This window comes from Arvicola amphibius, chromosome 5 (assembly GCF_903992535.2).
Source record: "Arvicola amphibius chromosome 5, mArvAmp1.2, whole genome shotgun sequence".
In the NCBI taxonomy this organism is placed as follows: domain Eukaryota; kingdom Metazoa; phylum Chordata; class Mammalia; order Rodentia; family Cricetidae; genus Arvicola; species Arvicola amphibius.
Window position 1 is genome coordinate 33,913,272 of NC_052051.1, and position 26,955 is coordinate 33,940,226.

At 41.9% G+C, this 26,955-nt stretch overlaps 1 protein-coding gene across 1 annotated transcript in view; it reads left to right on the plus strand.

The window, feature by feature from the left end:
- The window catches only part of Kif16b (kinesin family member 16B), a 248,663-nt gene that overhangs the window by 200,377 nt on the left and 21,331 nt on the right, over positions 1-26,955 (plus strand). The window contains exon 25 of the mRNA XM_038329839.1: positions 22,384-22,467. Within this exon, the coding sequence (XP_038185767.1) occupies positions 22,384-22,467 (84 nt within the window). The remainder of the gene's footprint in view (positions 1-22,383; positions 22,468-26,955) is intronic.

The following is a 26,955-nucleotide window of genomic DNA, read 5'->3' on the forward strand; positions in this document are numbered from 1 at the left end:
AGACTCTGTTCCTGCTTAGTCCTCTACTTAATGAGAAATCAAGTCATGAGATTCTAGTTTGTCATCACACAATAAAGAAAAGGATAAATAGTAACATGAAATTATCCAGAAACAAAGTATTGATTAGATTGGATACTCGAATGTATTGATACATTAATGATCTCTTTTGGAGAAAGACTGCATTTTAAAATAAGCTTAAGTTAAAAAAAATGTTCCTGGGCTGAACTGCATTCCCAGGTGCTCACAGTGACTGCTCAGCAGCAGACGCTGTGTGAAGTTCAGCACTGTAGGAATTTAGGTTGGGCTGCTGCAAACCAGTCAGCAGTCACTGTTCACCCTCTGCACCCTCACCAAGTACTTTCCCACCACTGTCTATAAAATCCCAGTGCCTGCTGGAGACATTCTGTAGTCTGAAATTCAGTCCAGTTTGAATCACATGAATCAGCCAATGTCTTTAACAGTTCCACAGCTTTTACCATATCTTAACCACATAAAATAGAAGGTAACATTTTTAAAATAAAATTATTTCTTGACTTGAAGACTCAAGGTAACCCAGTTAAAAATCAAGCCATCTTTGAATTAAGGAGAAGCTTCTAGTGTGCATTATATAATTCACTATTCTCAAAAGGTTTTGTTCCAGAAGTATCCATATCAATTCAAGTCATGAAGTTTGCTTCTGGAGTTTACTGTCATAGCCCAAATTATTATTGACAATTAACAGGAACATTGTTGTACACATACTAAATACACAGAGCAGCTTGATTTTAAAGTGAACCTTGCAGCTCATTAGCTTCCTAGTTATGAGTTACTACATCAGTTCTTTAATAATGAGTAGATTTTTGCATATATTATTAATGTCACTAAAGCACCAGAGTATCAAATAGAATAAGTGTTGTATTTGAAACAGAAGATGTAAACTGCATGCACATGTACATGTGAACATGCACATGCCATTTACTCCATGATTATTTTATTCCAGTTCCTTAATTAGTTGAACTCGTTTTGTATAGTCAGTCCTCTAGCTTCCTATAGTACATAGTGGACAGGAGCAGAAGTCTTTGCTCTTACATATGTTAGAGCGGACTGTGAACTGATTGTCTTGAGGAAGGCTGTGTGGCAGGTGTCAATCTGGTTTAGTCTTCTGCCTCTTAGGAAGAATACCAGTGAAAGACAGTGAGGACAGAAGGTACTTGGCATGTTAATGAAAAGCCATCTCAGGTTGGGATCTTTGGCCATATGGAATTCAACTTCAAGTGAGTGAAGAGAGATTCAGAAGAGTTTTAAGAGGGACCAGTGCACACCTCTGTTGGTGTACTTTTATTTTAAAGAAAACTCCAATACAAAAGCCATCTGTAAAGATACGATAAAAGAACACTTACCTGGCTTGGCATGATAGAGAATCTTAGGTCAGGGGTGGCCTGGTATCAGGAAGGAGATTTGAACAGGGACTGTTGTGTGTAAAAGTCTTTCTGTGGAGGAGGATGTTTATATAAACAAGTTGACATATTATCTTCAAATGAAGAAAACTGAACTGGCTTTACTTGTTAGCCTCTTCATTCACAGATCTATATTTAGAAACTCCATTGTTACTAGCTAAGAATAAGATTCTGGCTTCTCATGAATTAGAAAGGATGAACAATAAGCAGATACCTTAGGCACTTTCTGATGAAGTGAAGTAAATAAAACAGGGTACCAGTGCTGTGGCATACGAGCTAGGCAAGCTGGCTAGTTTTTCAGCAGGCAGGCCAGTCAAGACTCAAAGAGCATTGAGACCTAGAGCTGAGCACATCTGAAGTCAAGGAAAACAGCAGATAGAGAGGAACTGGGGTGGGACCAAATTGGTTATGATCCAAGAACAAAAGGTGTGTGATAATGGCGCACGCACGTGGTCAGGATGAGGGCAGAAACTGACGTTGTGATCACTTAGGGTATTCTTAATTGTGGGAAGCCATGGGTCAGTAAAACAAGGCAACAGAGTGACCCAGTGTCGCTGTTTAAAGGTCATTTTAACACTCAAATGGAGAATGGATTCTAGGATGGCAGAGAGCTCAAATCCAGAATTATATTTTATAGATTAAGTTTGAAGATGTTCTTAAACACCCAGTGGAAATGTCAAGAAAGATGAAGGGTAAGACTTCAGTTTGTACAAGAAGCTATATGAACTTCTAAAGTAAAATTCGGCATTTAGATCAGCAATAGTGAAAACCTCTTTACTTCTGTTTTAATTGCTAGCTACAGTTCAGCATTTAGACCATTATATTCCTGATGTGTCCTCACAGAGGCCCCTTCCTAAGCACAGCCTCAGGATTGAGATGGTACCCAAGAGCAAAAATGGCTTTTCCACGTTGAGTTTAATTTCGTGACTTATAATTACTTTATCCTGAGGACAAAATACATTAGTTATGAAGGAGGGCCCTGAGATGCTTGTGTAAATGCATTTCACAGAGAACAGTTAACGGGAGCGGCGGTCTGAGACTGGCAAGCCTGGCATGCGGGAAGGGGAGCCTTGGTGCACTATGTCTTTCAGCTGCCACAGCTAGTCACATGTAGGTGCTTAGCAACGGTGAGCCTGGTGCAGAGCTTTGTACCTCCTGTCACTTTCTGTCTGACTGCACTGTGCGCCCAGTGCTGTTCATGGGTGACAGGGAGCAGTTGCTTCCTGTTATGCGGCTAAAGCCAGGGTAGGAAGTCAGGTACTTTGATTTAATTTCCTATTTACCCTTTTGTCGTTTGCTTTCTTTCATTGGTGACTGTGTGTGTGTGTGTGTGTGTGTGTGTGTGTGTGTGTGAGAGAGAGAGAGAGAGAGAGAGAGAGAGAGAGAGAGAGAGAGAGAGAGAGAGAGAGCGCATCCTGGTTGACCATGCACCACTATACTTGCCTTCATCTCCTTTTGCTAAACGAATACTATTAAAATCTGGAATTTAAAAGAATCGTGTTACATCTCAAATCTTTATAGTACCTTATTCTAATTTTATATTGATCTTACCCCATCAGAGTAAAGCAGTAGTTTCCATTTAACGCTTCAAGGTGGAGTTGATTGTCTGCTGTGTACCTTCCAGAAAATGTGGATCTCTTTTGTGTGTCTCAGCCTCATGTCCTCGTAACTCCTTAAGTGTCTCTTGTGTCTTAAGATTAGTGCTATTTGCTGGGTTCTTCTTAAGTATTATTTCTGTCACTAGACTTCATACTGTCTTATCTCTATCTGTAACATTAATCTCCATCTTCTACATCCAAATACTCTGGCCTAAAAACAGCCTTCTAGGCACATGACTTCAACATAGCTGTTTCCAGTAAGCCACAGGTGTTATGCAAGGACCCTGGAACTGTCTCTCCTGGACACCTGTTTCAGGGGCATGTGGGAATGCACCTTATTTACCCAACTCTATCACCACATTGGGCTCATTCTTTCTGTGGAGGTAGAAAATTATTCTTGTCTTCACTGCATGAGTAACAGTGTTTAAAGATAAGGTTTTGGAATGATATACATACAGTAAGTTTACTCATTACAAGGGTCTAACTTTTTGATCAAGTTGGAAGAAAGTTGAAAAGCACAGTGGAATTCAAAATATACGGAATCTATAATATACTTGCTAAGATAATCCTTTGACACCTTAAAGCTTCAGTTTTAGTTACAGCCTGTAATCTTCTGGAACTTTGTCTAAAATTACATCCTGTTCTTTCACATTCCCTCTGGAGTGTGTTCTCTTGAGGACACACTCTAAAATAGTTGGATGTGACAGCTCCTTTTATGGAGATTTTGATGATGTTTCAGTGATACTTTTCAGGCTTCAAATAGATCCTAGGCGCATGCTTAAAGATTGAGAAAGGTATACCAAAGTGTGTCTTGTTGGTGGTGGAGGTGGGGATATAGGGTTTTCCTACTGTGACTGGTGTAAAATTTACTATGTAGACAAGGCTGGCCTAAACTCATGGAGATCTATCTGCCTCTGTCTCCCAAGTTCTGAAATTAAAAGTGTGCATCACCTATATTGGGTAAATATACCAAATCTCCTCTGAAGTTTGTCTTAACCTAAGCCTCAGAGGTATCTATTTGCGCATCTATCAGGGTTCCCTTGAGTCCACCTATAGCTTTAGGCTCAATAGACTCCCAGGGGCTATACAGAGCATTAGGTCCCCTGCCTCCCCAACTCCCACTGCAGGCAGAAGCTAGACGAGAGCCACCAGCACTCTGCAGTCAGTACACGAGGCTGTCTAGTTGTTGGTCCCTTTGCCTCACATCTTACAGGTAATTGCCTACGTATTTATGAGATGAGGCAACCATGAACAGATATGAGTATCTTAAACCTAGTATCCCATGCTACAGTGGAGTGATTGTCTCCATAAGCAGAACTTGCATAGTCCCAACAATAGGCATGTGGTTATATTTACCTAGAACAGAAGAGAAAGCTGTGGCTTCCTACTTGGATAGCTGTCATTCAATACCTTATTTGGGTGGAGGAGGGATGCCATTTTTACCATGGGCAGTATTGCCTAATAACTAAGTTGACTTAGCAGCTTTTCAGATTTCTAGAATTCTATAGGACATTAGGGCAGTTTCCAGATTTTTTTCCTGTTGTGGGTCTTCTCTGGACATTTATGAACATATCTGTGTGACTTCTGGTCAACTTGTAAAACTTCTGTGAAGAAATTTCATAATTGCTCAGTTCTCCTTAAGCAACTAGGAAGACTATATTGAACTCAGGTGAGATGAGAGTCCTGAAGACCATCACCCCTGAGAGAACGTTCTCGAGCTCCTTACTTCATTTACTGTAATGCTTCTTCAAGGACAGCTACATTCTGATCACCTAACACCCCACAGGGGTCCTTTACACACCTGTGGATAGTATGCCAATGACAACAATAAGGAGCTATTGATAACTAGAAGCCTGACATGTCTCCAACAAAGCAGAAGGAACCAGGGGTTTTTAAAAGCAGAATAACTTATCCAATTAAGCCAGTCGGTTCCATAAACCCAGAAATGGAGGGATTGAGGCCGAGAGGACAGAAAACAGAGATTTAGACCTTTTCTCTCGGGACAGTGACAGACAGACTTTCCAAAGGAGGAGAAAATGAAATTGGAGTTCTTTCCTCCCAATTATTTATTTTTTGTTTTCATTTTTCAAGATGGGGTTTCTCTGTGTAACAGCCTTGGCTGTCCTGGAACTCACTTTGTAGACCGTGCTGGCCTCAAACTCACAGAGATCTGCCTGCCTCTGCTTCCCTAGGGATGGAATTAAAGGTGTGCACTGCTGACCAGCTTCTTTGGTAATAAAGGGGAAGAAGAGCAGCACATGGTTGTAGAACAGACATCAGGTGGTTCCTGTTCCATCAGAATAAGTGGGTTGTCTTCCCGCTGAAAATGCTGCACTATTTGAGGATTGTAAATTTGTCATTTTTTATTTATGCATTTTCTTAATATTAGCAGGTTTTTTTTTCCAGAATCCACATGGGCTGGGTTTTTTTTGTTTTCAATTAATTTGTCCCTGTGGTGTACTGACATGTGTTATACAGGCCAACCATTCCTTCTGGTTTTCATTCCCTGCTTCTTCCATTGACCTTGTACAGAATCTTAATCAAATTAAACCCCCTGCTTTTAGATTCTACATCTATGAAATGATAATGCTACAGCTAGTCTGTAAGAGATGGTGGCAGCTCCCGTAGACTGCAGGCAGCTCTGAAGGTTGCTGCAGCATCTGCCAGACTGCGTATCTTTCAGAATCTACTGCACAAATCATTTCCACAGTGCTCTTTTGTGTATGTATGAAATCATATTCTTTTACTTTACCAAAATCAGTGTGTCTTTTAAATATCAGCCAAGTTGTGTCTTCAAGAACAGAGCTTCTTTTATGTATTCTCTCACTCCTCTGAGGAGATAGAATTACTGTTTATGTTAGAGTCCATGATGTGCACTGATGGGTCCTGATGCAGGCCAAATCTGATGTGCACTGATGGGTCCTGATGCGAGCCAAATCTGATGTGCACTGATGAATCTTGATGCAGGCTGAATCTGATGTGCACTGATGGGTCCTGATGCAGTCTAAGTTTTAGAATCATGTTCAGTAAGAAGCTAAAAGGAAAAAGACATTTAAATGTGCACCACTTCTCAGCCATTAGAATGAATAGCAAAGGCCAAGCACGACCCCATCCTGGCTTTGTGCGCAGCTGTCCTAGGCTCTGGTGCTGTTTAATGAACACTTTTGTATAGGACCAGAAATCCATACTCCCAAGAGGCATGGATAACTGGTGTTTGTATTAGGTTCAAAGGTGCTGCCCATTGCCCACCATTCTAATGGTCTTTGTTTCAGTCCACTTACCTAACAGCTCTCCCTTCAGAGTGCCTGGGCCTCCAGGAAACTGGCTCAGACTGAATATTTGTGCCTTTCAACATTCATGTGTGAAATTACCCCATATTATTGATATTATAGTGGAACCTATGGGGCGTTGTTAGGTAATGAAGGTGAAGTTTAGCTGAAAGTAATTAGTGCTCTAATCAATGGAGCAAAGGCTGCTTAACTACTCTCTGCTTCCAGAGGAGGGCAACAAAGATGGTGTTTGTGATGAACAGGCCCTCACCAGACACCTGATTTGCTTCACTTTAGTCTTGAATTTCTCCATCTCCAGAAGTAGACTTCTGCAAAAACATTACCCTGACTAAGGTAGTTTCATACAGCAGCAGGTAGAGACTAAGGCGTGAGCCATAATTCAGGAAAGCCTTATGAGGAAAGCAGTTGAGTATTGCAGTTGATTGAGGACTATTTTGTAGCTCTCGCCTAGAAAAGAATTCTAAAGCCAGTTCATGCTGGATGCCCACAGGCAAAGGAATGGTCAATGAAAATTGGACATTTTGTATTAACATATATAGTCAAGGAGCCCAAGTGGTGACTCAGTACTTAAGAGCACTGGCTACTCTACCAGAGAACCTAGTTCAGTTCTTAGGACCCACATGGTGGCTCACAATCATGTGTAACTCCAGTCCCAGGGGATCTGATGCCCCCTTTTTGCCTCAGTGGGCACTAGGCATGCACGTGGTGCACAGACATATGTGGAGGCAAAATACCCATACAAAAAGTCAATAAAATTACTCATACACACACGCACACACACAAAAAAAATCAAAGCAAGTACTAAGGGAACTTAGTTGTCCGTTCCTGGTGAAGATAAGTTATATGGAGTAGGTCAGGCTGCCTGTCTGTGCCATAACTAACTCATCTCTTGAAGATAAGTGAGCACAGAAGTTCTGGGGTGTCAAACACAATTCTTCTCTATCACCTACATCCCTAAAGAAGCTTCTTTCTCCTTACAAAGCTGAGTAATCTTAAATAATTTTAGAATCTTGTAGTAAAACTGGTAGGTTACTGTGCTAGAGAAATAGTTTTGTGTCCCATCTGCTATTCTCTGGGTGCCCAGTAAGTACCACTGGGAGGGAAGAAAGCAGTTAGACAAGAGCTTATTTCATTTGTATGTGGACTTTTAGTTTGTGCTCATAGAACCATTTCTCACCTTTATTTTCCAAGTAATTTTCCCAAAGCAGCACCAAATAAAGATGATAAAAGAAACCAAATATTGGCCTCATATTTGTGTTGGAGAGCTATTTACCATCCATCACTGCAATCCTTTCTAAATAGGTTTATATCCAGCATTCCAAATTTAATATAAAAAATTGCAGATGTACTCAGTTCCCAAATTATAATGCTACCAACTGTAGCCACGGGAACATCCAGTAAGCTTTCAATAAATTCAGTTTTACAAAGCTCTTGGCCTCCTTGAATTTTTAAATAGTAAATAGCTATGTAGACAAAAATAGAAAGCAGCCAGTTTTCTGACCTAGTATGTTATCGTTGAGGCCCAGGTAACTCAAGAGTGGTTTATACCACACCGTCCTCTCTGCTGGTGGATATATGGTGTTAAATTCACTTCTTTCAGGGGTGAGTAGAGAAACAAAGACCAACTGAAATACCTGGAAAGTTTTTCCAAAATATATGGAAAGCAACCATAGACTAGGAAATGTCAATTGTGTAAGTCTATGTCTGCTCCAGGAGTGTGTAGTGATGGAGCGGCCTCCCCTGGATGGGGCTTTCTCTACCACTAATTAAAGCCTGGCCTGGTCTTTCTCTTTGCATCCGTCTTGGCAACACTAGTTGATTTTCTTATTATTATGAGTCTCTAGCTAAATACTGATAGTCAGTGAGGAATAGTCTCAACATTAACAAAGAGACAGGCTGAGGCATGAACAATGAAGGAGTCTTGAGTCACTAGAGGTGTGGGCTTGAATTTTCCTGTCTGATGTGGCAGGGAAGGACAGTTAGATAGCAGCTAGAAATGATTTGCAGATATGAAATACACATTTGAAAGCTCCTTCATGACAGAGCAGCCCAGCTTTCCATTTTAGAAATAAGAAGCCAAAGAAAGACCCAGAGAGAAATCTGCTAAAAGTCATATGAAGAATTTAAAGTGGCCATGACTGTGTCTGCTGGCTGCTGGTCCCATGCTCTTTGTGAGCCTGCTTCTCCATGACTGTGTTTACTGTAGAATCCTGGGAACACTTGCATAATGCTGCAGGGGAGTCCGACTGTCACAACATTTATTCTCTCTAAAAATTTGTCCATAGCAAGTCCCCATAGATAGTAGCTTAGATAACCAGAAACTGTGCCCTTCTTTTGAATGTCATTGCAGTGACATGTTCTGGCCTGTTTCAGTCCTGGAAAGAGACAGTTAACATCATAGCAAGGACTGGGAAATACAGGCATTGACGTTAATTCAACTTCTTATTTATTCTGCAAAACTCGGTATTTAATATTCACAGATATGACTATTTCTTTCAAAAATTATTGCAACATACATGAATGTTATCGGATCTGTCTTCACTGGTTCACGCCTGAATGGAATTGACACTAGCGTTAGGAAGAGTGAGACTCTGTGTGGGAGAATTAATCTCTGCACCAAATATAGCTAGAAGTCATGCAGCCCTACTACATTCCCAGACCCGATCTTATGCTAGAAATGCCTCAGTGTTGGAGCATTTTGGTCAGAAGAGAAGAGTAGTTTGTGTTTGTGATTTATCCTATTTGGATTTGTTTGTTGACTGACCCACCCAGAGTCCTGCCTTGCTATTTCTTCAATGGGTGTTTTCACGAGGGTTAAGTATGGGCTCACACTAAGAGGGCGTGGGTCAGGTGCTCATAAATCTTGTGTGCAGTGGGAACAAGCCACCCCATCAAAGGTCTGCAGGTGGCTCAGTGCTCCTGAAGGGCCGATGCTGCGTGCCACTAACAAATCAACCTAGGGAGAGAATTGCTTTTTTGTTTGTGAGTGTATTTCTTAGTGACAGCTGTTCTTATAAGGCCTTGGGAGCTGCTATTAATTTTGAGTAGTCAAAAATGCTTCCGTCTAGTCAGCTGTGAGAATTATGGCAACCTTTTGATGAGTTTTCTTTATTTGCATTTCTCAAAAGCTGGGGCGGCTGAAATTTACAGCCATAAGCCTGCAGGGTATGGCTGTTTCCAAAGCTGCTGGTTATGTGTAGGTGTGTCTTCATGGAAAAGGCAGACTGGAGTTGACTTCACTAGTGCCAGTGCCATGTTCTATCTTTAAAACTTGAATGGAGGGCTATAGCATGAATTCTAATTGGTCTTAATAATAAAAACCCTGGAGTCATATTAGGGGGTGAAAGCCGAAAGATCAGAGAAGCAGAGCAGCCAGCCACTCTTACCTCTATGAAATCCTCAGGCCGAATGGAGGGAGTATCTTATCTCTACAAGTCTTCAGACTGAATGCCTTCTCTATGAAACCTCAGATGGAATCCTGAGCTCCTGTCTCCTCCCGCCTCAAATTCCTCTCTCCACACAGGTTTATCATCACCCACCTCCTGTCTCCAGTTCTCCAGTGCTGGGATTAAAGGTGTGTGCCACCACTGCCTAACCTCTATGGCTACCTAACATGGGTAACCCCATACTCCGATTCTCAGACAAGCTTTATTTGTTAAAACACAAACAAAACATCACTACAGTAGGTGGGTAGTTAAGTAATGAGGAATGGCAATACACATATTCAAACAAAGTCACATGATTTCCTTGTATTAGTAAAGACTCCAGCTTTCTTAGTACTCAGTTTTCTGTCAATGATTCAGTTTGATCTACTTTACTCTTAAAAATCATAAAACGCAAGCAGGGCTTTCCTTTACTTCCTTTCTACGTTTTAAGGCTGCCGTTATTTCTATCTGATGTAATAACGATGCCACTTGGGAAACCCTTCCCTGTCTTGTTGCCTCCACAACTGCCTAGACTTCCCAACCCACAGTGAACTTGGCCAAGAGCAAAAAGCTTTTAATGGAAGCAAACTTTTCTGTTACAGAAAAAAAGAGCCTGCCTTTCTGATGGCAGCAGCCTGGCCAACCTGTCTTACTGATGAAATAACACTGAAGCCAGAGTCTGCGCTTGATGACTCTGAAGAAACTTGGGCTAGGTCTGCTCCCAGGGAGTCAGAAAGAGAAAAGTTAGACTAGCATCTACATGAAATGTTCACTCGGGTCAGTAAGAAATACCACAGTGCAGCAGACAGAATCCTGGCTTTATTTTTAATATGCACGCAAATGCATATACTTGATAGATGGATAAATAAATACTTGATGTTTCTGGTCTCCCAAACTGTAGTTTCATAACTACGTAAAATGTCCGTGCTAATCCTGAGTGCCTGTTAATCATTTTACTCTTGTGGACGTTCTTCATACAGCTCTGTTTTTAACTTGACACAGTCTGTTGTTGCCCATCCAGAATAAAGTTAATTACTTGGTTTGGGGACTTTGCATGTACTAAGAAAAAGACAAATCCCATGGGAAATCAGTCAACCTCAATATACTGATTTCATTTTTATAATTTTCATCCTTTTGTCTTTAGAATGTTTTATTTACTGAATTGCAGAGCAAGTTTGTTGTTAATGTTTCTCTTAGACCAAAAAAATGCGCTATTTTAATCCTCATCTGTTTGTTTCCAGTATTTTGCTCTGCATAATCAAATTTCATAATTATGCAAAATAGGCCACAGAGCTGTTGTTAGAATTTCTTCCAGCACTCTCTAGACCTGTCACATCTCCCACAAACACTCAATTTATTTGACCTCAGTCATCGTTTTAACTTTATATACAGTTTTCCCAGAAGAGCTCAAATACCTTCACATCATTTCCCACTCCTGCTTGGAGGGTAATGGTGACAGAAGGAAAAGATGCCATTTTGAGGGGTTTCTCATGAATACTGAGTCCCCATTCGTGCCGGTCCTTTTTGTGTTCTATAACCTCATGGAAACTAACATGTTCCCTTATTACATTGGGCTTCATCCTCGCTGACATCTGAGCTTCCCTTCAGGTGAGAATGCTGTGAGGGCTTTCAAGGAAGTAAGATGCACTCCTGGAGAGCGTACAGAAGAGCCAAGATAATAGGGGAACCCTTGCCGTGTGTCTGAAGTGCCACCTGTAGCTCAGTGTAGAGAAATTTCAATCACCAGAACCTGAGTTACAGGGTTTCAGCTGAGGAGACGTGAGCATCCCTGCTCAGCTCCTTCACTGGACAGATGATGAAGCCAGGACCTAGAGTGTTCTACAAGTTAATCTCCATTCCATAACCCATGCTGAACTGAGATTTGAAATCCAGTCACCCCCAATCATAGGTTTTTAAAACAAAAAGACATGTGGTGCTCATTTAACTATTCCATTAAATTTATAGAAAAAATAGTCATTTTTTATTGTTTCCATAAAAATGATGCACGCTCGTTTATAAATATTGTACATGATATAAGAAAAAGAAGAGACCAGTGGGCTATGCAGTCTTTCTCTAAGCATAATAAATGTTCCTGCCTAATGAATGCAATCTTATTATTGAAATGTATAGGCACAGATAAAGGGATGGATACATAGATGATTAAAAAGGAATTAAAGAGAACAGAGCAAAGAATGAAGCAACTTTTAAACACTGTGTCCATTCTAGATTTGCTGTTTTAAGTACAAGCATCCAATTGAATTTGACTTGAATTTAACTGAAGCAAAAGGAAAGAAAGCAAAACTGAAGAAGGTGCTGGACTTGAGAGTGTCTCTACCACGTGATATAAGTCCTCTAAAACCGATGTGACTTCTAGGAAAAGGATTACTACAAAATTAGTGTTAAAGTCGTCAAAGTTTTCAAATACTGTGTTTATATCTGCAAACTATAAATTGACTGTCCTAAAGTAAATATAATTTTTATGCCCACCTCCAAGTTTTAAAAGTTATTATTTCCGTATTATCAGGCTATTTAATATCCACATTCTTTTGTAGTGAACCTTTGGTAAATCATCTGTGTAAGTTTTAATAGAGCCAGTGTCCTTTCTCCTGGTTTCCTACTTCTGAGAGCTTTCTTCAGCTGACTCGTGGCTGGCTATTATCACGGAATGTGTTTGTGAAGCTCCACCTTTCACCTTCCTTCTTGCCTGTTTGAAGATGCCTCTCCATGGCTTTCTGTCCCCTGCCACATGCTGGGGAGATTTTTTTCTCCTTAGTTGAGATCCTAGAACTTAAACTCCTGGAGACCTGACCCCTAAGCCTAGCCCTTCTCAGCCCTTCTCTCAGTCCTACAAGGCTGGGCTGAGCCTACAGCACTCCTGTCAGAGTTCACCGCTCCACACCCATCTGTGCTGTTGGGGGTCAGTGACATGACATGTGACTCCACTTCTCTGCTTACCTAAGAAGGCTTGTTGATTTCCTGGTTTTGCATTTTTCCTATGTGGGTGTAGAAGTGTTTCCAAATTTCTTACATACAGAATCAGAAACCATAAGCTTCACTGTGGAAGGTTTGGAACACAGGAAACAGTGGTGAAGATAGTCTAGAGGGTTCTCAGATACCTTGCTGGTTTCCCCTCTGTAAACTCTCCTCCACTAGAGTGGCACAGTTGGCACCACCTGCCAGCACAGGTGCGCTGCTGGTGACCCCAGGCTGTACAATATTTTCCCCCCTGGGATCCTGTCTAAGATCCTATACTGTACTTATTCCTTGTTTCTCTAGACATCTCCTTCTGTGACAATTTTAAGTACGTGGCTTCTCATATAATGGCTCCAACACTGGTCAGGAATTTTACAGAATGTTCTCAGTTGAGATTTCTGTCATGTTTCCTCATGATTGGGTGAGGATTATAGGCTGGGGAGCGGCAGGTGACAGGAGTGAAGTCTCATGCCATCACTTCCTGTCAGTATGAGCTGCCAGTTTTGACACTGACCTGATCATCTGGCTGAGGCTTCTCCACTGTTGAGTGTATTGCCCTGCAGGCCTGCCCACAGGCCTTTCTGTACTGCTCTTTGGATCATGTCACCATGCAGCCAGTGTATGTCTTAGGGATGGAGATACTGCACTTCCCTGAGCTTCCTGCGTCTTTGCAAACCATGTAGAATTCTGCAGGAGAACTTACTTATCTTGTCTTCCCTTTTGACTTATTTAATCAATTATTGAGTCATTATATTTCCCTTCGTTTGCATTCCAGCCACCTCCGGCTGTGGCCACTAAGAGACCATGCTGTGGTTTTGAGTTCTGCTCATCTTGTAACTTTTCTGTCCCAGACCTAGAGCAAGCCACTCCTCCAGGGCTGCCCTATTCCTCACCTGCATACTATATGCCTCTTGGGTTTTGTTTTTGTTGTTGTTGTTGTTTGGGACATGATTTGTGTGATTCATATGTAACTGAATAATCACTTGTCTGACATAGTCTAGTCATTTGACTATCTTAACGTATGTATTCTTCATCTGACATTTAAATAAATGTTTTATCCAACATAATCCAAAGCCATGACCTTATTTTTGTGGGAACGTGCCATTATACAGAGGAAAGCAGGGTGTGAAAGTTTGCCCAGAGTAGCTTAGAATTCTTCTTAAATGTTCCCATCTTCTCTCTCTCTCTCTCTCTTTCTCTCTCTCTCTCTCTCTCTCTCTCTCTCTCTCCCTTTCTCCCCCCTTCCTCTGTCCCTCCCTCTCTCAGGTATTAAGGGCAGTAGGATCACTGGCTGTGGATGGTAAAGATTCAGGCCTGCCTACTGGCCCTATCTCTGTCTAGCACCAGAGGCCTAGGATCTGCAAACTCTCCTTTCTGCAACCTTGCCTGCTTTCCCAGGGACACCCTTACCTTTCCAATGTACCCAGATACATAATCTTTATCTCAGTGTGGCTGGAAAGCCTGAGGGTGTGGGTGATTGCTTTCCTGGATGGTCTGCCATATCATAAGGCGGGTGAGGTATAATGGACAAGATTCTGAGTGACCTCTTCAACACCCTGTCCCCTCCTCAGGATTCTAATCCAGAGTGCTCCCTGGCTTGAGCTGTGACAGTCCCCTGAATTACAGACAGTTTTTGCCACTTCACATTTTTTGGTTTGGGGAGTGCTTTTGGAGGAGGGCAAGCAGGGCACAACCATATTTGTCTTCGTCTTTGGGCAGAACCGTTGTGTTCACTTTCGTGGTGTGTCGAAATTGTTCTTGGTGCCATTGTGTTTACAGCATGAGACCCTCAATATGGTACAGGGTAAACACTATGCTTGTTTTTCATGAAACCATATAGGAAGGAAGAGGACTTTCCCCATTGGTACTGAATGTCAAATACTGCCAACATTTTATATAAATCAGAGAGAATTACCCAAGTCGCCCTGAAAATCAGTTGTTGTGAGGACTATAGAACTTCAGGGACTTTAATCTTTTTGAACTACAGGGCACTGAGCTTCCTTTGTCAGCAGTTACAAAGGGAAGCAAAGGGGAGCTTGTTCACCTGCAGTTTGTTTTTGACAGGATTTCACATGAAAATCAAATGTAGACCGTCTGCTAGATTAGAACAATGAGGTCCTGAAAACTGTAAGATGAACATACAAAGTGCTTGAGAGGCAATGGGAAGGTACGCCTGAGAAGACTGGTATTGGATTTGAAATTTTCTCCTTAGCACAAGGGACCAGAACGAGGAAGAAAATCCAGTGTTTCTGGGTCACAAGTGAAGACTGGAAGGATCTCCAGTGCCTGTAGTTGTTTTTTTTTTTAACTCTTTGGGGGCCATGCCATCCAGCTCCCAAATAAATACATGGAAACGTATTCTTACTTATGAATGCCCAGCTTTAGCTTGGCCTGTTTCAAGCCAACTTTTCTCACTTTAATTATCCCATTTCTGTTTAACTCCATTTTGCCTCTGGGCTTTTTACTTTTCTTCATTTTATATATCTTCCTTCCCTTCTTATTCAATGATTGTTTATGTGGCTGTGTGACTGACCCCTCTCCTCATTTTGCTCCTCGTCTTCCTTAGATTTCCCCTCCTATTTAGTCTGCCTGCCAGCCAGCCCCTCCTAGTTCTCTCTCCTGCCCAACTATTGGCCATTGACCTCTTTATTTGATAAATCAGGTGTTTTAGACAGGCAAAGTAAAAGTAACACAGCTTCACAGAGTTGAACAAATGCAACATAAAAGAATGCAATGGTCCACAGCATAAACAAATGTAACACATCTTTAACTAATATTCTACAACAAATGCCCCACCCCCAATACTTCTATATATTCCTAGTTGGACTGCAGGTCAACACCAGAGCCCTCTCCTGATTTTTGGGGTGGGGGTGGGTAACTCATTTATTTGAGTCAGAGGAGCCAATTCATGTAAAAGTGATAGTAGGTATAGAAAGTGGGATTAGGAGTGATTATTAACTGATGTAGGCCTTGGAGGATGGTCCCATCCATAAAGTGCTTTCTGAGCAAGCACACGAGGACCTGAGTTCAGATCTCGTCCCCACTTAAAAAAAATCCAGGCTTAGAAGCATGTGTCTGAAATCCCATCTACCATAAAGCAGAGACAGAAGGATCCCTGGAGCTGGCTGGACAGTCATCTAGTTGAATCATGGAGAACTCCAGGTTCAGTGAGAAGCTCTGTCTCAAACACTCAGGTAGGGAGTGATTGAGGAAAGTACCCAGTGTCAGCCTCTAGCCTCCACACACGTGTACGCATGTGAACATGTACCCCCCCCCCACACACACACATGTTCAACAACAGTAGTCCCCTATTCCTTCCTCATAGAGGACATGATCAAACCCCCAGTGGGAACCTTAATTTCCTGCCTGCACCAAGTACAAACTCTGTATGCTAACATACCTGTGGTAAAGTTCAGTTTATTCTGTAATAAACGTTACGTGAATGTACTCACACACTTCACTTCTCACACGCAGCTCCATCTGCCACCTGTCTTTTGTCTCACATTTCTGAACGTTGCTCTGCAGAACTTCACAGCCTCTGCAGACAGTTTCTCCTTTCCTCTCAATATTAAGTAAGAACTTTCACCTCTTAATTAAAAGTTATTTTTATAGGTTTTATTTGACATATGTAAATGGTCAGCATCACTACTATTTATGTTTCCTTGAACATAAGCACAGTTGGGCTTCAGCTAGCTGCTGTGTGCCTCATTGGAGGGTAGCTTATCCTGCATGGATACACCAATCAAAGGAATACCTCCCTAGGCGGTTAGAATGGAGGGAGAAGCTTTAGGAAGGGTGAGCGAAGCTATGAAAAGTCCTGCCACAATAGCCATTGCTCCTCACCTTGCTTCCTGGGCTAGTTATCCTAACTCCTCCTCAATCTATTTTAATTTTAGATTTTTTTAAAGATGCTTAAAGTTTTGTGTTGTTGTTTTGTTTTGTTTTTTAGTTATGGAAGAAAATTATATTCCTTTGAAATTAATTGAGATAGAGCAAATTAATAATTAATCAATTAAGAATACTTTCACTAAGAAGATAATCCATCTTGTACAAACTAGGTGACCCCAGCAGTCATGTTAAAGCATCAGAAATTTACTTGGTTTAACCAATATTAAATAGTCTTTAACTAACGAAGGGCAATTTTATCTATTCAACTTAATTAACATATAGTCGGGCCTGGATGCCCCTGTTAACAGTCTCTGAAGGGGAAAGCTGAGCTGTGGAGGGCTCCTCCCTGTCAGAAGGAAGAGGTAGGTGCTTTCATGCTGTGGGCAGAACACTGTTGCGGTTATAAACATAATTCCCCAACAGGGGCACTTTCCTGTGTATTTGACATTGTGTCTTTGACTTTCGGTGTTGGTTTGTTCAGGTCTTAGCCCTGACACTAGGATGTAGAACCAACAATTAGAGTTTCTAAAGTCAACTCCCCCGTGCCTTCCTTTCTTCCTGTTCTAGTTTGCTTCTCTTTGGCTGTGATGAAATACTCTGACCAAAGGCAACTCAGGGTAGAGAAAGGTTTATTTCACATTATACCTCTGAGTCACAGTTCAACATTGAAGGAAGTGAAGACAGGAACTGAAGCAGAAACCCAGGAAGAATGTCATTTACCTGCTCAGACTCTGCTTATGCTCAGTTGCTTTTTTTATACAGCCCAAATGTGCCAGCCTAGAGGTGGCATTACCTAGAGGTGGCATTGCCTAGTGGTGGCATTGCCTAGTGGTGGCATTGCTCACAGTGAACTGGACTCTTCCATGTCAATCAACAGTCAAGACAACACCTCACAGAAATGGCTGCAGCAATCCATCCATTGAGACTCCCTCCTCAGACGACTCTAGGTTGTTTCAAGTTCACAACTGAAACTAACCAAGACATTCTCCTTAACTATGTGTCAGAATAGTCAGGTGTTCTTGTCTTTAGGTGGACCACGTGTTGGTAGGAACTTGATGAGGGGATGTGTCCCTAGGTCTCACTACAGGAAGCTCAACTCTCCCCAGTCCGGTCATTCTCCCCTGCTTTGCCCACTATTGTTCTGTCCCTTTGTTGGGTGTGTGTCTCCATCCAAGTTCTGTTGACAGCTTTCGCTGGAGCCAGGTGGCCAGCAGCGGTCGTGTGCACTCCCTATGGTTTATTACACCTGTGGGAGAGCTGCTCGCTTTCCTCCTCATCTTAGTTCACCGCTGATTTCACAGCAGCATCCCCCACATGCCACAGACTTATCTGCAGTGTTGTGTTGAGAGAGCTGGAGTCGGTTCTTACTGATGTCTGTTTGACTTTTTCACAACAGGAGATGAGCCTTTCACCTCCAAATAGGTTTTTGCCCTATGGCTATATGCCCAGTCACTGGAAGTTAGTATTTTTCTATTCTTTATAAAATCTGAATGAGAAGTTTTCTTATACTTTATACATAGTTGTTTCAAAGGCTGGATATCAGCAACACAGAATACTGGGCTCCATCTGAGGAAGGTGACCCATCGAACAGTTGAGTGGTACTACTGGCTTGGTGCAGCTGCCTGCAGCCCTCTCAGTGTGTCGTTTCTGACTGAGGATGTGAGGTGACTATAAATAATTTCCCTGACAGAAACCACATCACCTCATGAGAAAACAACAAAACAACCAACTATGAAAGCTTGCTTGCCACACTCTCAGCTTTACTGTCAGGGAAACACATTTGTGTAAGATGAAGTTGAGGTTGGATGGGTCTCAGAAGACAGGTTCTGATGGCCTGTCTCTTCTCAGGTACAACATGGGAGAGACATGTTATGTCAACAAAGCCATCTTTAAAATAAATAAATAAATAAATAAATAAATAAATAAATAAATAAAAATAAATAAGCAAGCAAACAAAAGAGCCATAAGTCTACCAAGTAGAGGGCCTGAAGGCACATAGGTATAATATTGGCTTATGTAGTGAATCACCTGACCTCAAACAACTAATAATTGATGTGGTTACATTCCATTGAACACTCTTTACTAACTCTTCATAGAAGCCTGTCAAGCCCAATATCATTGTCTGTGGTGCTTTACAATAGAGTAGATTTGGGTCAAGAGGAGTCCAGCTAGTTAGCTAGTTAAAAGGCAAACCAGATTTAGAGTGAATCTCTCTCATTTTGGTGCCTCTAGTCTTTCACTCTGCCTTGAGCGGTTTCAAAGTTGAATGATAGAAATAAAATAGGAGCTTTGGAGGGCGGGGGGACAGGCGATCCTCCTATAGTGCTGAGCCTCCCACCCCAAGGATTCTCTGCCCTTGCACACGGAGCTGTTATGTGGGACTTCCTACCTTCCTGACAGTTAACTTCGAAAGGGGACTATAAAGTCGTCAGTGGCATCTTTACTGAAGTGAAGGAAGAATTTCTAAAGAAAATACAGTGTCTTCATTCTAAAAGGCCAAATGTTTGCATAATTTAAGGATTAACCACTTGGTATTGGATAACCAATTTGGGGACTCTCCTCTGGGCAAGACTATTTCTCCCACTCCCAGCATTCACCAGTTGCCTGTAATTATTTGTTTAGGGTTGCAATCTCATTAACTTTCCCCTTTATGTGAGCAGGTCAATTGGTGGTACCCGTGTTCAGGCCTTGCTTAGGCAGCCATGATGATGAGACTTTGCCGGCATAGCATCTCTGGCCCTTCTAGAAGATGAAATCTTACAGCATACTTCCTATTCCTCTGGCTCTTAAAATCTTTCCAGTCCCGTTTCTGATATGCTTCCCACGCCTTGGGTACAGGAGCTATGTTTAGATGCACACACACACATGCATATGCCTGCAAGCATACACAAATAGGTATGTATGTAACAAAGAAATAGCAGCCATGAATTTTAGAGAGCACAACGGGGTGGTACATGGCAAGGGATGGGGGAAGAAAGGGAAGAGGGGAAATTATATATTTATATTTAAATTTCAATTTTTTTTTTTTTTTTTGGTTTTTCGAGACAGGGTTTCTCTGCAGCTTTTTTAGAGCCTGTCCTGGAACTAGCTCTTGTAGACCAGGCTGGCCTCGAACTCACAGAGATCCGCCTGCCTCTGCCTCCCGAGTGCTGGGATTAAAGGCGTGCGCCACCACCGCCCGGCTAAATTTCAAATTTTTTAAGACATAAAATAGTTGAATGGCCAAGAGGGTCAGTGAAAAGATGTTCAATATTATTAGATATCAAGGAAATGCAAACATGATGCCCAGCGGAAATGACTACTTACCAACCAGAATTGCTGATAGGGAAATGCCCACAGGTCCAGGTGTTGGTAGAGACCTGACACAACTGAGCTTCAGCAAGAGGGTCAGTTACTGGAACCATTTGCACAGGCCTGTCCAGTGGTTTTTGTTTTTAAATAAAACTGAACACACAGCATACCATGTGATTCAGCATTTCTATTCCCAACAGTATGACCAACAAACAGTACAGGAATTTGACCATCAATGGACCTAGAGGAAAATATTTACACAAGCTTAGTTCCCAAAATATCCAAACTGAGAAGTAAGAAAGAGCTCAATGACGGCCACAGGAAAAAGAATAAGCAAGCAAATTGTAAAAGACACATAACAAAGTAATGGGGATGTGCAGACCGTCACTACATCAGCTGTGGATGGATCCTCCAGGCAAACACAACCTCTATGGTGCCATCTGCATTCTTTCATAAACGGAAAGAACTCCTGCCTAGTGTTACAGACATACAGTTCCATCTGTTCAGAGGGATGAAGCAGGAAGATTACAAGTTCAAGACTAGGCTTCAAAACTTAATGAGTTCCTGTCACGAAATTTTCAAGGTGAAAACAGGACCAAGGATACAGCTCAGTGGCAGAGCCTTGTCTAGTTGCACAAGATTCAAACAGAACCGAAATTTGCTGTTGGAAGTCAGTGGGGCTACTGTTAGCCCTACTAGAGTGGGGAGAAGGAACTGGAAGGAGAACACTTCCTGGGGCAGCCATGTACATTTCTTTCTCTCTTTTTTTAAAGATTTATTTATTAATTATGTATACAGTATTCTCAGTATTCTGTCTGCATGTATGCCTGCAAACCAGAAGAGGGCACCAGATCTTATTACAGATGGTTGTGAGCCACCATGTGGTTGCTGGGAATTGAACTCAGGACCTTTGGAAGAGCAAGCAGTGCTGTTAACCACTGAGCCATCTCTCCAGCCCCCCCACCATGTGCATTTCTTGACTCAGCTGCTAGGTACCTGGTACCCAGAGTTTGAACATCAGTCAAGTTTTTCTCTTATACATTATAGTTTTTGGTATTTCTAGCATATTTTATTGTGTTTTTAAAGTCCTAAATATACTAGAAGCTAGTTTCTAAGGTTTTTTTAGCTTCAGCTGTGGCAATATAAATTTAAATCACCTTAGTGATTTGCATAGGTATAAATTGGAGTTTTGTGACCTATTGTGCCCTACTGTGTAGAAGAAATATTTATTTATTTTTCTTAATAATACTTCATTGACTTCAATTTGTCCACCAAAGGTAAGTAATAAGAAAACAGTGAATTTTACCCACAACATCAATTATTGCAGCTCAGCATCCATTCTGCAGATGCAAGCCTGGCTAGTCAGGGTCTCACCAGACTATGCAGTCCTTTCTAGCCCAGGCATATAATAAAACCTACCTTCTTATTATGATCTGTATGCCTTCAAGAGGAAGAGCATTAAGGAAGACTATGGGCTTTTAAGACAGAACTAGAGAACTAATTCCAAACCTTTATTGTTTTAGGAAATGGGGTAATGGATTCAATGAGAAGCCATTTTTTCCCAGGTAATCTTTACCTGCACTAGCCTAAAAGAAGGCAATGTAGATTTTTTTTTAAAGGACCTTAGGAATTGTCTAAGCAATATTTTACAAAATGACCAGGGAGTTTGTAGGTGGAGTTTTCGAATTCTCATTTCCATAGAAAAGTAATAATTGCCTGGAGTACTGTACAAGTTCAATGCTTGGGTAAAGGAGCAAGGTCATGCATCAAGATAAGATTAAAAATGGGTGATGGCTCCTGATGATAATTCCCACACACAGGAGTATAAGTCAGGAGACTCACCTGTGCTTAGGACCAGTATAAGTCAGTATAAGGAGTGTAAGTCAGGAGACTCACCTGTGCTTAGGACCAGTATAAGTCAGTATAAGGAGTGTAAGTCAGGAGACTCACCTGTGCTTAGGACCAGTATAAGTCAGGAGACTCACCTGTGCTTAGGACCAGTATAAGTCAGTATAAGGAGTATAAGTCAGGAGACTCACCTGTGCTTAGGACCAGCCTAGGCTACATATACTTAATTCTAAGCCAGCATGGGTTGCAGAGTGAGATCCTATTTCAAACCACAGAAGGAACAGGAACTCAGTGGTGGACAGGACCTTAGTGAGGTAGCTCTTGCCTGATGCACAGGCACTGGCTCTAGTCTCATCATATGGCTTGTTTATTTATCTGTATGGTGCAGAATCTGATCTTTAAAGTCTGCTCTTCAAATTCACTCTCCTGTTTCCTCATTTGACACCAAGAAATCTGTTCTACCATTACCTGCCCTCTTCAGTGCTGATGGCAACTGGAGGCAGAACCTACCACCTTAAACTTTAACCTTCTCTTTTCTCTCCATATAATAGGGACACTAGAAAAAAAAGTTTAATTAATAATGAACAAAGATAATACGTGTGTCTTATTGTAGCTCTTTAAAACTGTATTTCAGCTTGCTGCTCTTGAATTCCCCCCAAAGAAGCTGTTCGGAAACAAAGACGAGCGGGTGGTTGCTGAGCGGCGGACGCACTTAGAGGTAAGGGAACAAGCCTTTTGCCTCCCTGTGTAGAACACCCATTATCTGATTGATTGGAACCTTTGTTTTTATTGGAGACTGTGAAGAGCTGCTTCATTAACACAGGAGATGGCAACAGCAAACAGCAGGGTGGTGGTATCACTTGATTTCATATCAGGTCCTTAGCCCCTCTGGCATGGCTAGCGTTTTTCTGATTTGGAAGAAGACACCCCTACTCTGAGGGTTAGGAAGCAGGATGTGAGTGAACGCTGCATATTCCCCATAGCCAGATGGCATGTGATACAGGATGAGAGCACAGAGCTCACTGAAGAAAACTCGGAATTAATTAACCGAACTTACAGTATGCCGTCATTGTTGCTTTTTCAAGAACCTTGAGAGGGAGAAGATTCAGACCTATTTTAGTCCCAGTTCAGCATCTTTGGATTTATTTTAACTTAATCTGCCAAGCTAGCTCCACGTAGAACCCAGTTTAACACAACCTGTTTTTGTGATTGCCTTGCTGCCAGTACCCATAGCTGACTGCTGTCACTAGTTTGTGGTTTGAGAAGTAGAAAGTTGCTTATTCCATTAGAATCAGAAATTCAAGGGAGCCCTCAAAGCCCTCTTTCTCATGTCTTTGTCAGGAATAGTCATAAGTCTTATTGGAAATGAAATTCTATTAAAACAGGCCTTTCTAAAGTGCAAAATACAATGTAAAACTTAGGTTAAAAACTTTGGTCTTGCTCCTCTGGACTGCAAAGTTGAACATGGCTGCCTGTGGGCTTCACTTAGTGTAAGGAACTGTCTAGAAGCTATTCTATCTAGAAGGGTTCTGGGACAGCAAAGGGGAGACGTGGAAAAACTGAAGCAATAGGAGGTGTTTTGAGACCTGTCTAAGAGAGAGCAAGTTTCAGCGAAGAGCCATGCTTCCGGACTCTGCAGTCACACTGAAGCTACAGAGCTGAAGAGGTCCTGAGGCCAAGAAGACTGGGCTCTAGAGGTCTGTGATTGGCTCTAAAGCCTTTCCTATGATGCATGGTCCTCAGGTTGAGTGGAAGAATCAGCCTTCAGGTACAAGCTTATTTTGGCAAGTCTGTCTGATCAAGCTCTCTCAGAGCTTCACAATGCCGTGTGAGTGCTTCTAAGTTTTGAAAACAAACAAAACTCTTAACACTTAAAGTAGTGATGGTTTTCTTTTTCTGCACATCACCTGCCTTGACTATGTAGCCTCATATTTAATGAAAATGTGGAGAATGGTAAGCCACCAACCTGTTTTAAAAATCGATTGTTCCCTGTTGTTGGCTGTTGTCGTCCCTAGCTTCCCAGAGTTCCAATTACATTCCCATGAGACCAACTCGGCCACAACAGACTGCTGATTGCTGGTGACAAATTTCAAGAGGAAAAAAAAAGAGCCTTTGGCTTTCCATTCCAAATGCAGAATAGTCTTTCATGCATAGTCTTTCAGTTAGAGCCCACGTTGTTCCTTCAGTGTCTCCTATTCAGGGGTGCACAACCTTTTGACATTCTAGCATGAGTTAGCAACTGAGTTACAAACAGAAAACTAAAGGGAAAAAAACTTCAAAGTTTTGAGGAAGCTTACAATTTTTTGCATTTGTGGCTATCGTCAGCCACATGCAGCTGCATGCAGCCCATGGACTGCTGGTTGGACAAGCCTAGTAGACCTGTGTCATCACTAAGCCCCTATGAAATCATCCACTGTTGAGTTTTATATGCCTGTCTCACCCTGTGGCAGCCTAAAAAGATAGATCATTTTGATTCTCAATTTCAGTCCATGGTTATGATCACTTGACTCCCTTTTGGGCTGTGGCATGGCAGAGCATCATGATGGGAACACAAGGGAGAGGAAGCTGCTTGACTCACAGTGACCAGGAAACAGAAAGAGACAGGACAGGAAGTGGTCAAGATTCCAACATCCTGTTCAATATTATGCCCTCAGTGACCCAACTTCCTCTTACTAGGCTGTACTTCTCACAGATTCCTCTACTTACCAGGAACATCAAACTATCAAGTCTTTATTACATAAGCCTTTGGGACACTCACCCCAACCACAACACTATATGTGTGCAGTTATCCCTGTGTTTGCCTGTGACTGCTCAGTTCTTGTGCTTTTACAGGATGTGTCTCTTACCTTGCGGGAATACACACTTGTGTTTGAAGATAAATGTGTTTCACCTGCCACTGAGTGTTAAATCTTATAGAGTTATCTTCTCAAGAAGCAAGTATAATTCACCTTCAGTTTAATGGAAAATTAATCTGGGATTCTTGCATTAATTTCCTGTGGCTATTGAGACTTTTTATTTGCTCTTCTAGCATGAGAAGCCACTACATGAGTTAGTGTATTTTTATGTGAAAACTAACAGTTACTTTCTGTTAGCTGCTTACGATTTAACTCAACAAACATTTGTTTAATTTCTCTCCCATGCTGGAGCCAATGCTAAATGCTATGCAGCACACAAAGATTAATGACAGATTTCTTCCCTCTAAGAACATATGCTTAAGTTTCTCTTTCAAAAATTATCTGGAGATGTCATAAATACATAAACACATAAAGAAAAATGAATTCCAGTGAGATGTATACTAGCTAATATCTATGATGTTTGCTTAAGAGGAATGAAAATTGTTAAAATACAGAAATGCAATTTTATAAAAACAATCACCTTGATAGGGCTGTATAAAATACTGATTGTTGATGAGTTTCTTGTGTGTAACACTTTTCCAAGATATAAAAATTAATCTGTTAAAATGATTATTTCCTAAATGCTGGGTAGGGGTGAAAAGTTGTATGATGGGAAGAGATGTTTCTGGAGTGAATGTCTTGCCTTGGAAACGTTAGACATGTGCCTTGGTGTGGTGCTGATGGGAGCCCAGGCTCGTAGCATATGACATTCTGTATCATAAAACACGGGAGGAATGAGATGAGTGAAGGAGTATAACCTCCCTTCAGCTCCCTCACTGATAAATCTGTAATGACTCCACCCAAACAGCTTTGTGGCCATTATTTGTTCATAATTAGATCCTGTTTTGCATACTCTGTCCTGCAGATGGTTCCCATATCACAATCACATGCTTCCTGGCCCTTTGGTTCACAAAGAAACAATCTTAAAGTATTTCTGCCTTGGGTGAATCATCCTATTGCTTTTTTCCTGACCCAGCTGGAACCAGCTTGGTGCATGTAAAGGTAGACGCTCCCTTTGAGCAATCAAGTTCTGCTCACTGTGCTGCAGGTGTGCAGATGTGTGACGTGCTGCCCAGGCTCTGGACATTCCTTCTCCAACCCTGCAAACAGCAGGGAGCTAAGGGGACAGATAAGGCAGTGTAGGTAAAGAGGAAAGAGTTCCCTGTTTCCAACTGATGAGGCCAGGAAGGAGGGAGAGAGGGAGGAAGGGAGGATTGGAAGGAGGAAGGAAGGAAGGAAGGAAGGAAGGAAGGAAGGAAGGAAGGAAGGAAGGAAGGAAGGAAGGAAGGAAGGCAGGCAGAGGGATGGCTGGAGGGAGGATGTAGGACGGATTATGGTTTTGAAGCTAGCCATGTGTCTATCAGGCTGAACTGTAACAAACTGCCATTGTTGCACTCAGGACTGATAGGCGATTGACTGCTGACCTCCACAGATGCCTGCTTTCTCACACGTGGTATCTACTAAGTGCTAAGCACATGTGGAAAACAATTGTTTTAAGGCACTTAATTCTCACGGGGAGCTTAGGGAGGGAGTTCTTTCCATAGTCACAGGTGAGGAACTGTGTCCTGGGATGGTGAAGTCCCACAGCTAGTGAGGAAGTGGTGACACCTCAGCTCACTCTTAACATGGCTTCCAGCGCGAGCCCTTTCCTTCATCGTTCCACTCTTTGTTTTTCCTGTAAGTTCAGGCTTATTACAAAGTTAACCAAGCACTGCTGTCCATTTTTTTTCTCTGAAATGTCATTCCATTCATCAAAATTAGGATGACACTCCTCTGTGCCATAGTGCTCTAAGGCTGAAGAAGTTCATTATCATTCCTGCTGTATGGCTGGGATTGCTAGTATTCTCTGCATGACAAATCTGGAACCTCTTGGGAGACCCTTTTAGCGTGCCTTTAATTACATTATTTGAGGTAGAAAGACCTGCCCACTGTGGGTCACACCCTTTGCCAGCAGGCATCCTGCATTGTCTAAATGGAGGAAACCAGCAGCGTGCATCTGATCTTCTCTGCTTCCTTATTGTGAATGTGATGTGACCACCTGCTTCAAACCCTGCCATCTTGACTTCTTTGCCATGGAACGTGAGCCATGATAAAACTGTTCTTCCCTGGGTTTCTTTTGTCAGGGGTTTTTATCTCAGCAATAGAAAAAGAAACTAAGTCAATGACCATGGCAATGAGTTGGCCTTTGGTTATGATCTCACATACATTTCTGTTGAAGGGAAGGTATGTATTGAGATTGCTGACTTGCTCTGTGGCAAGTAAGGTTTCCAAATCTTAATTGCTTACAGTTTTATTGATTTTTAAAGGTGTGG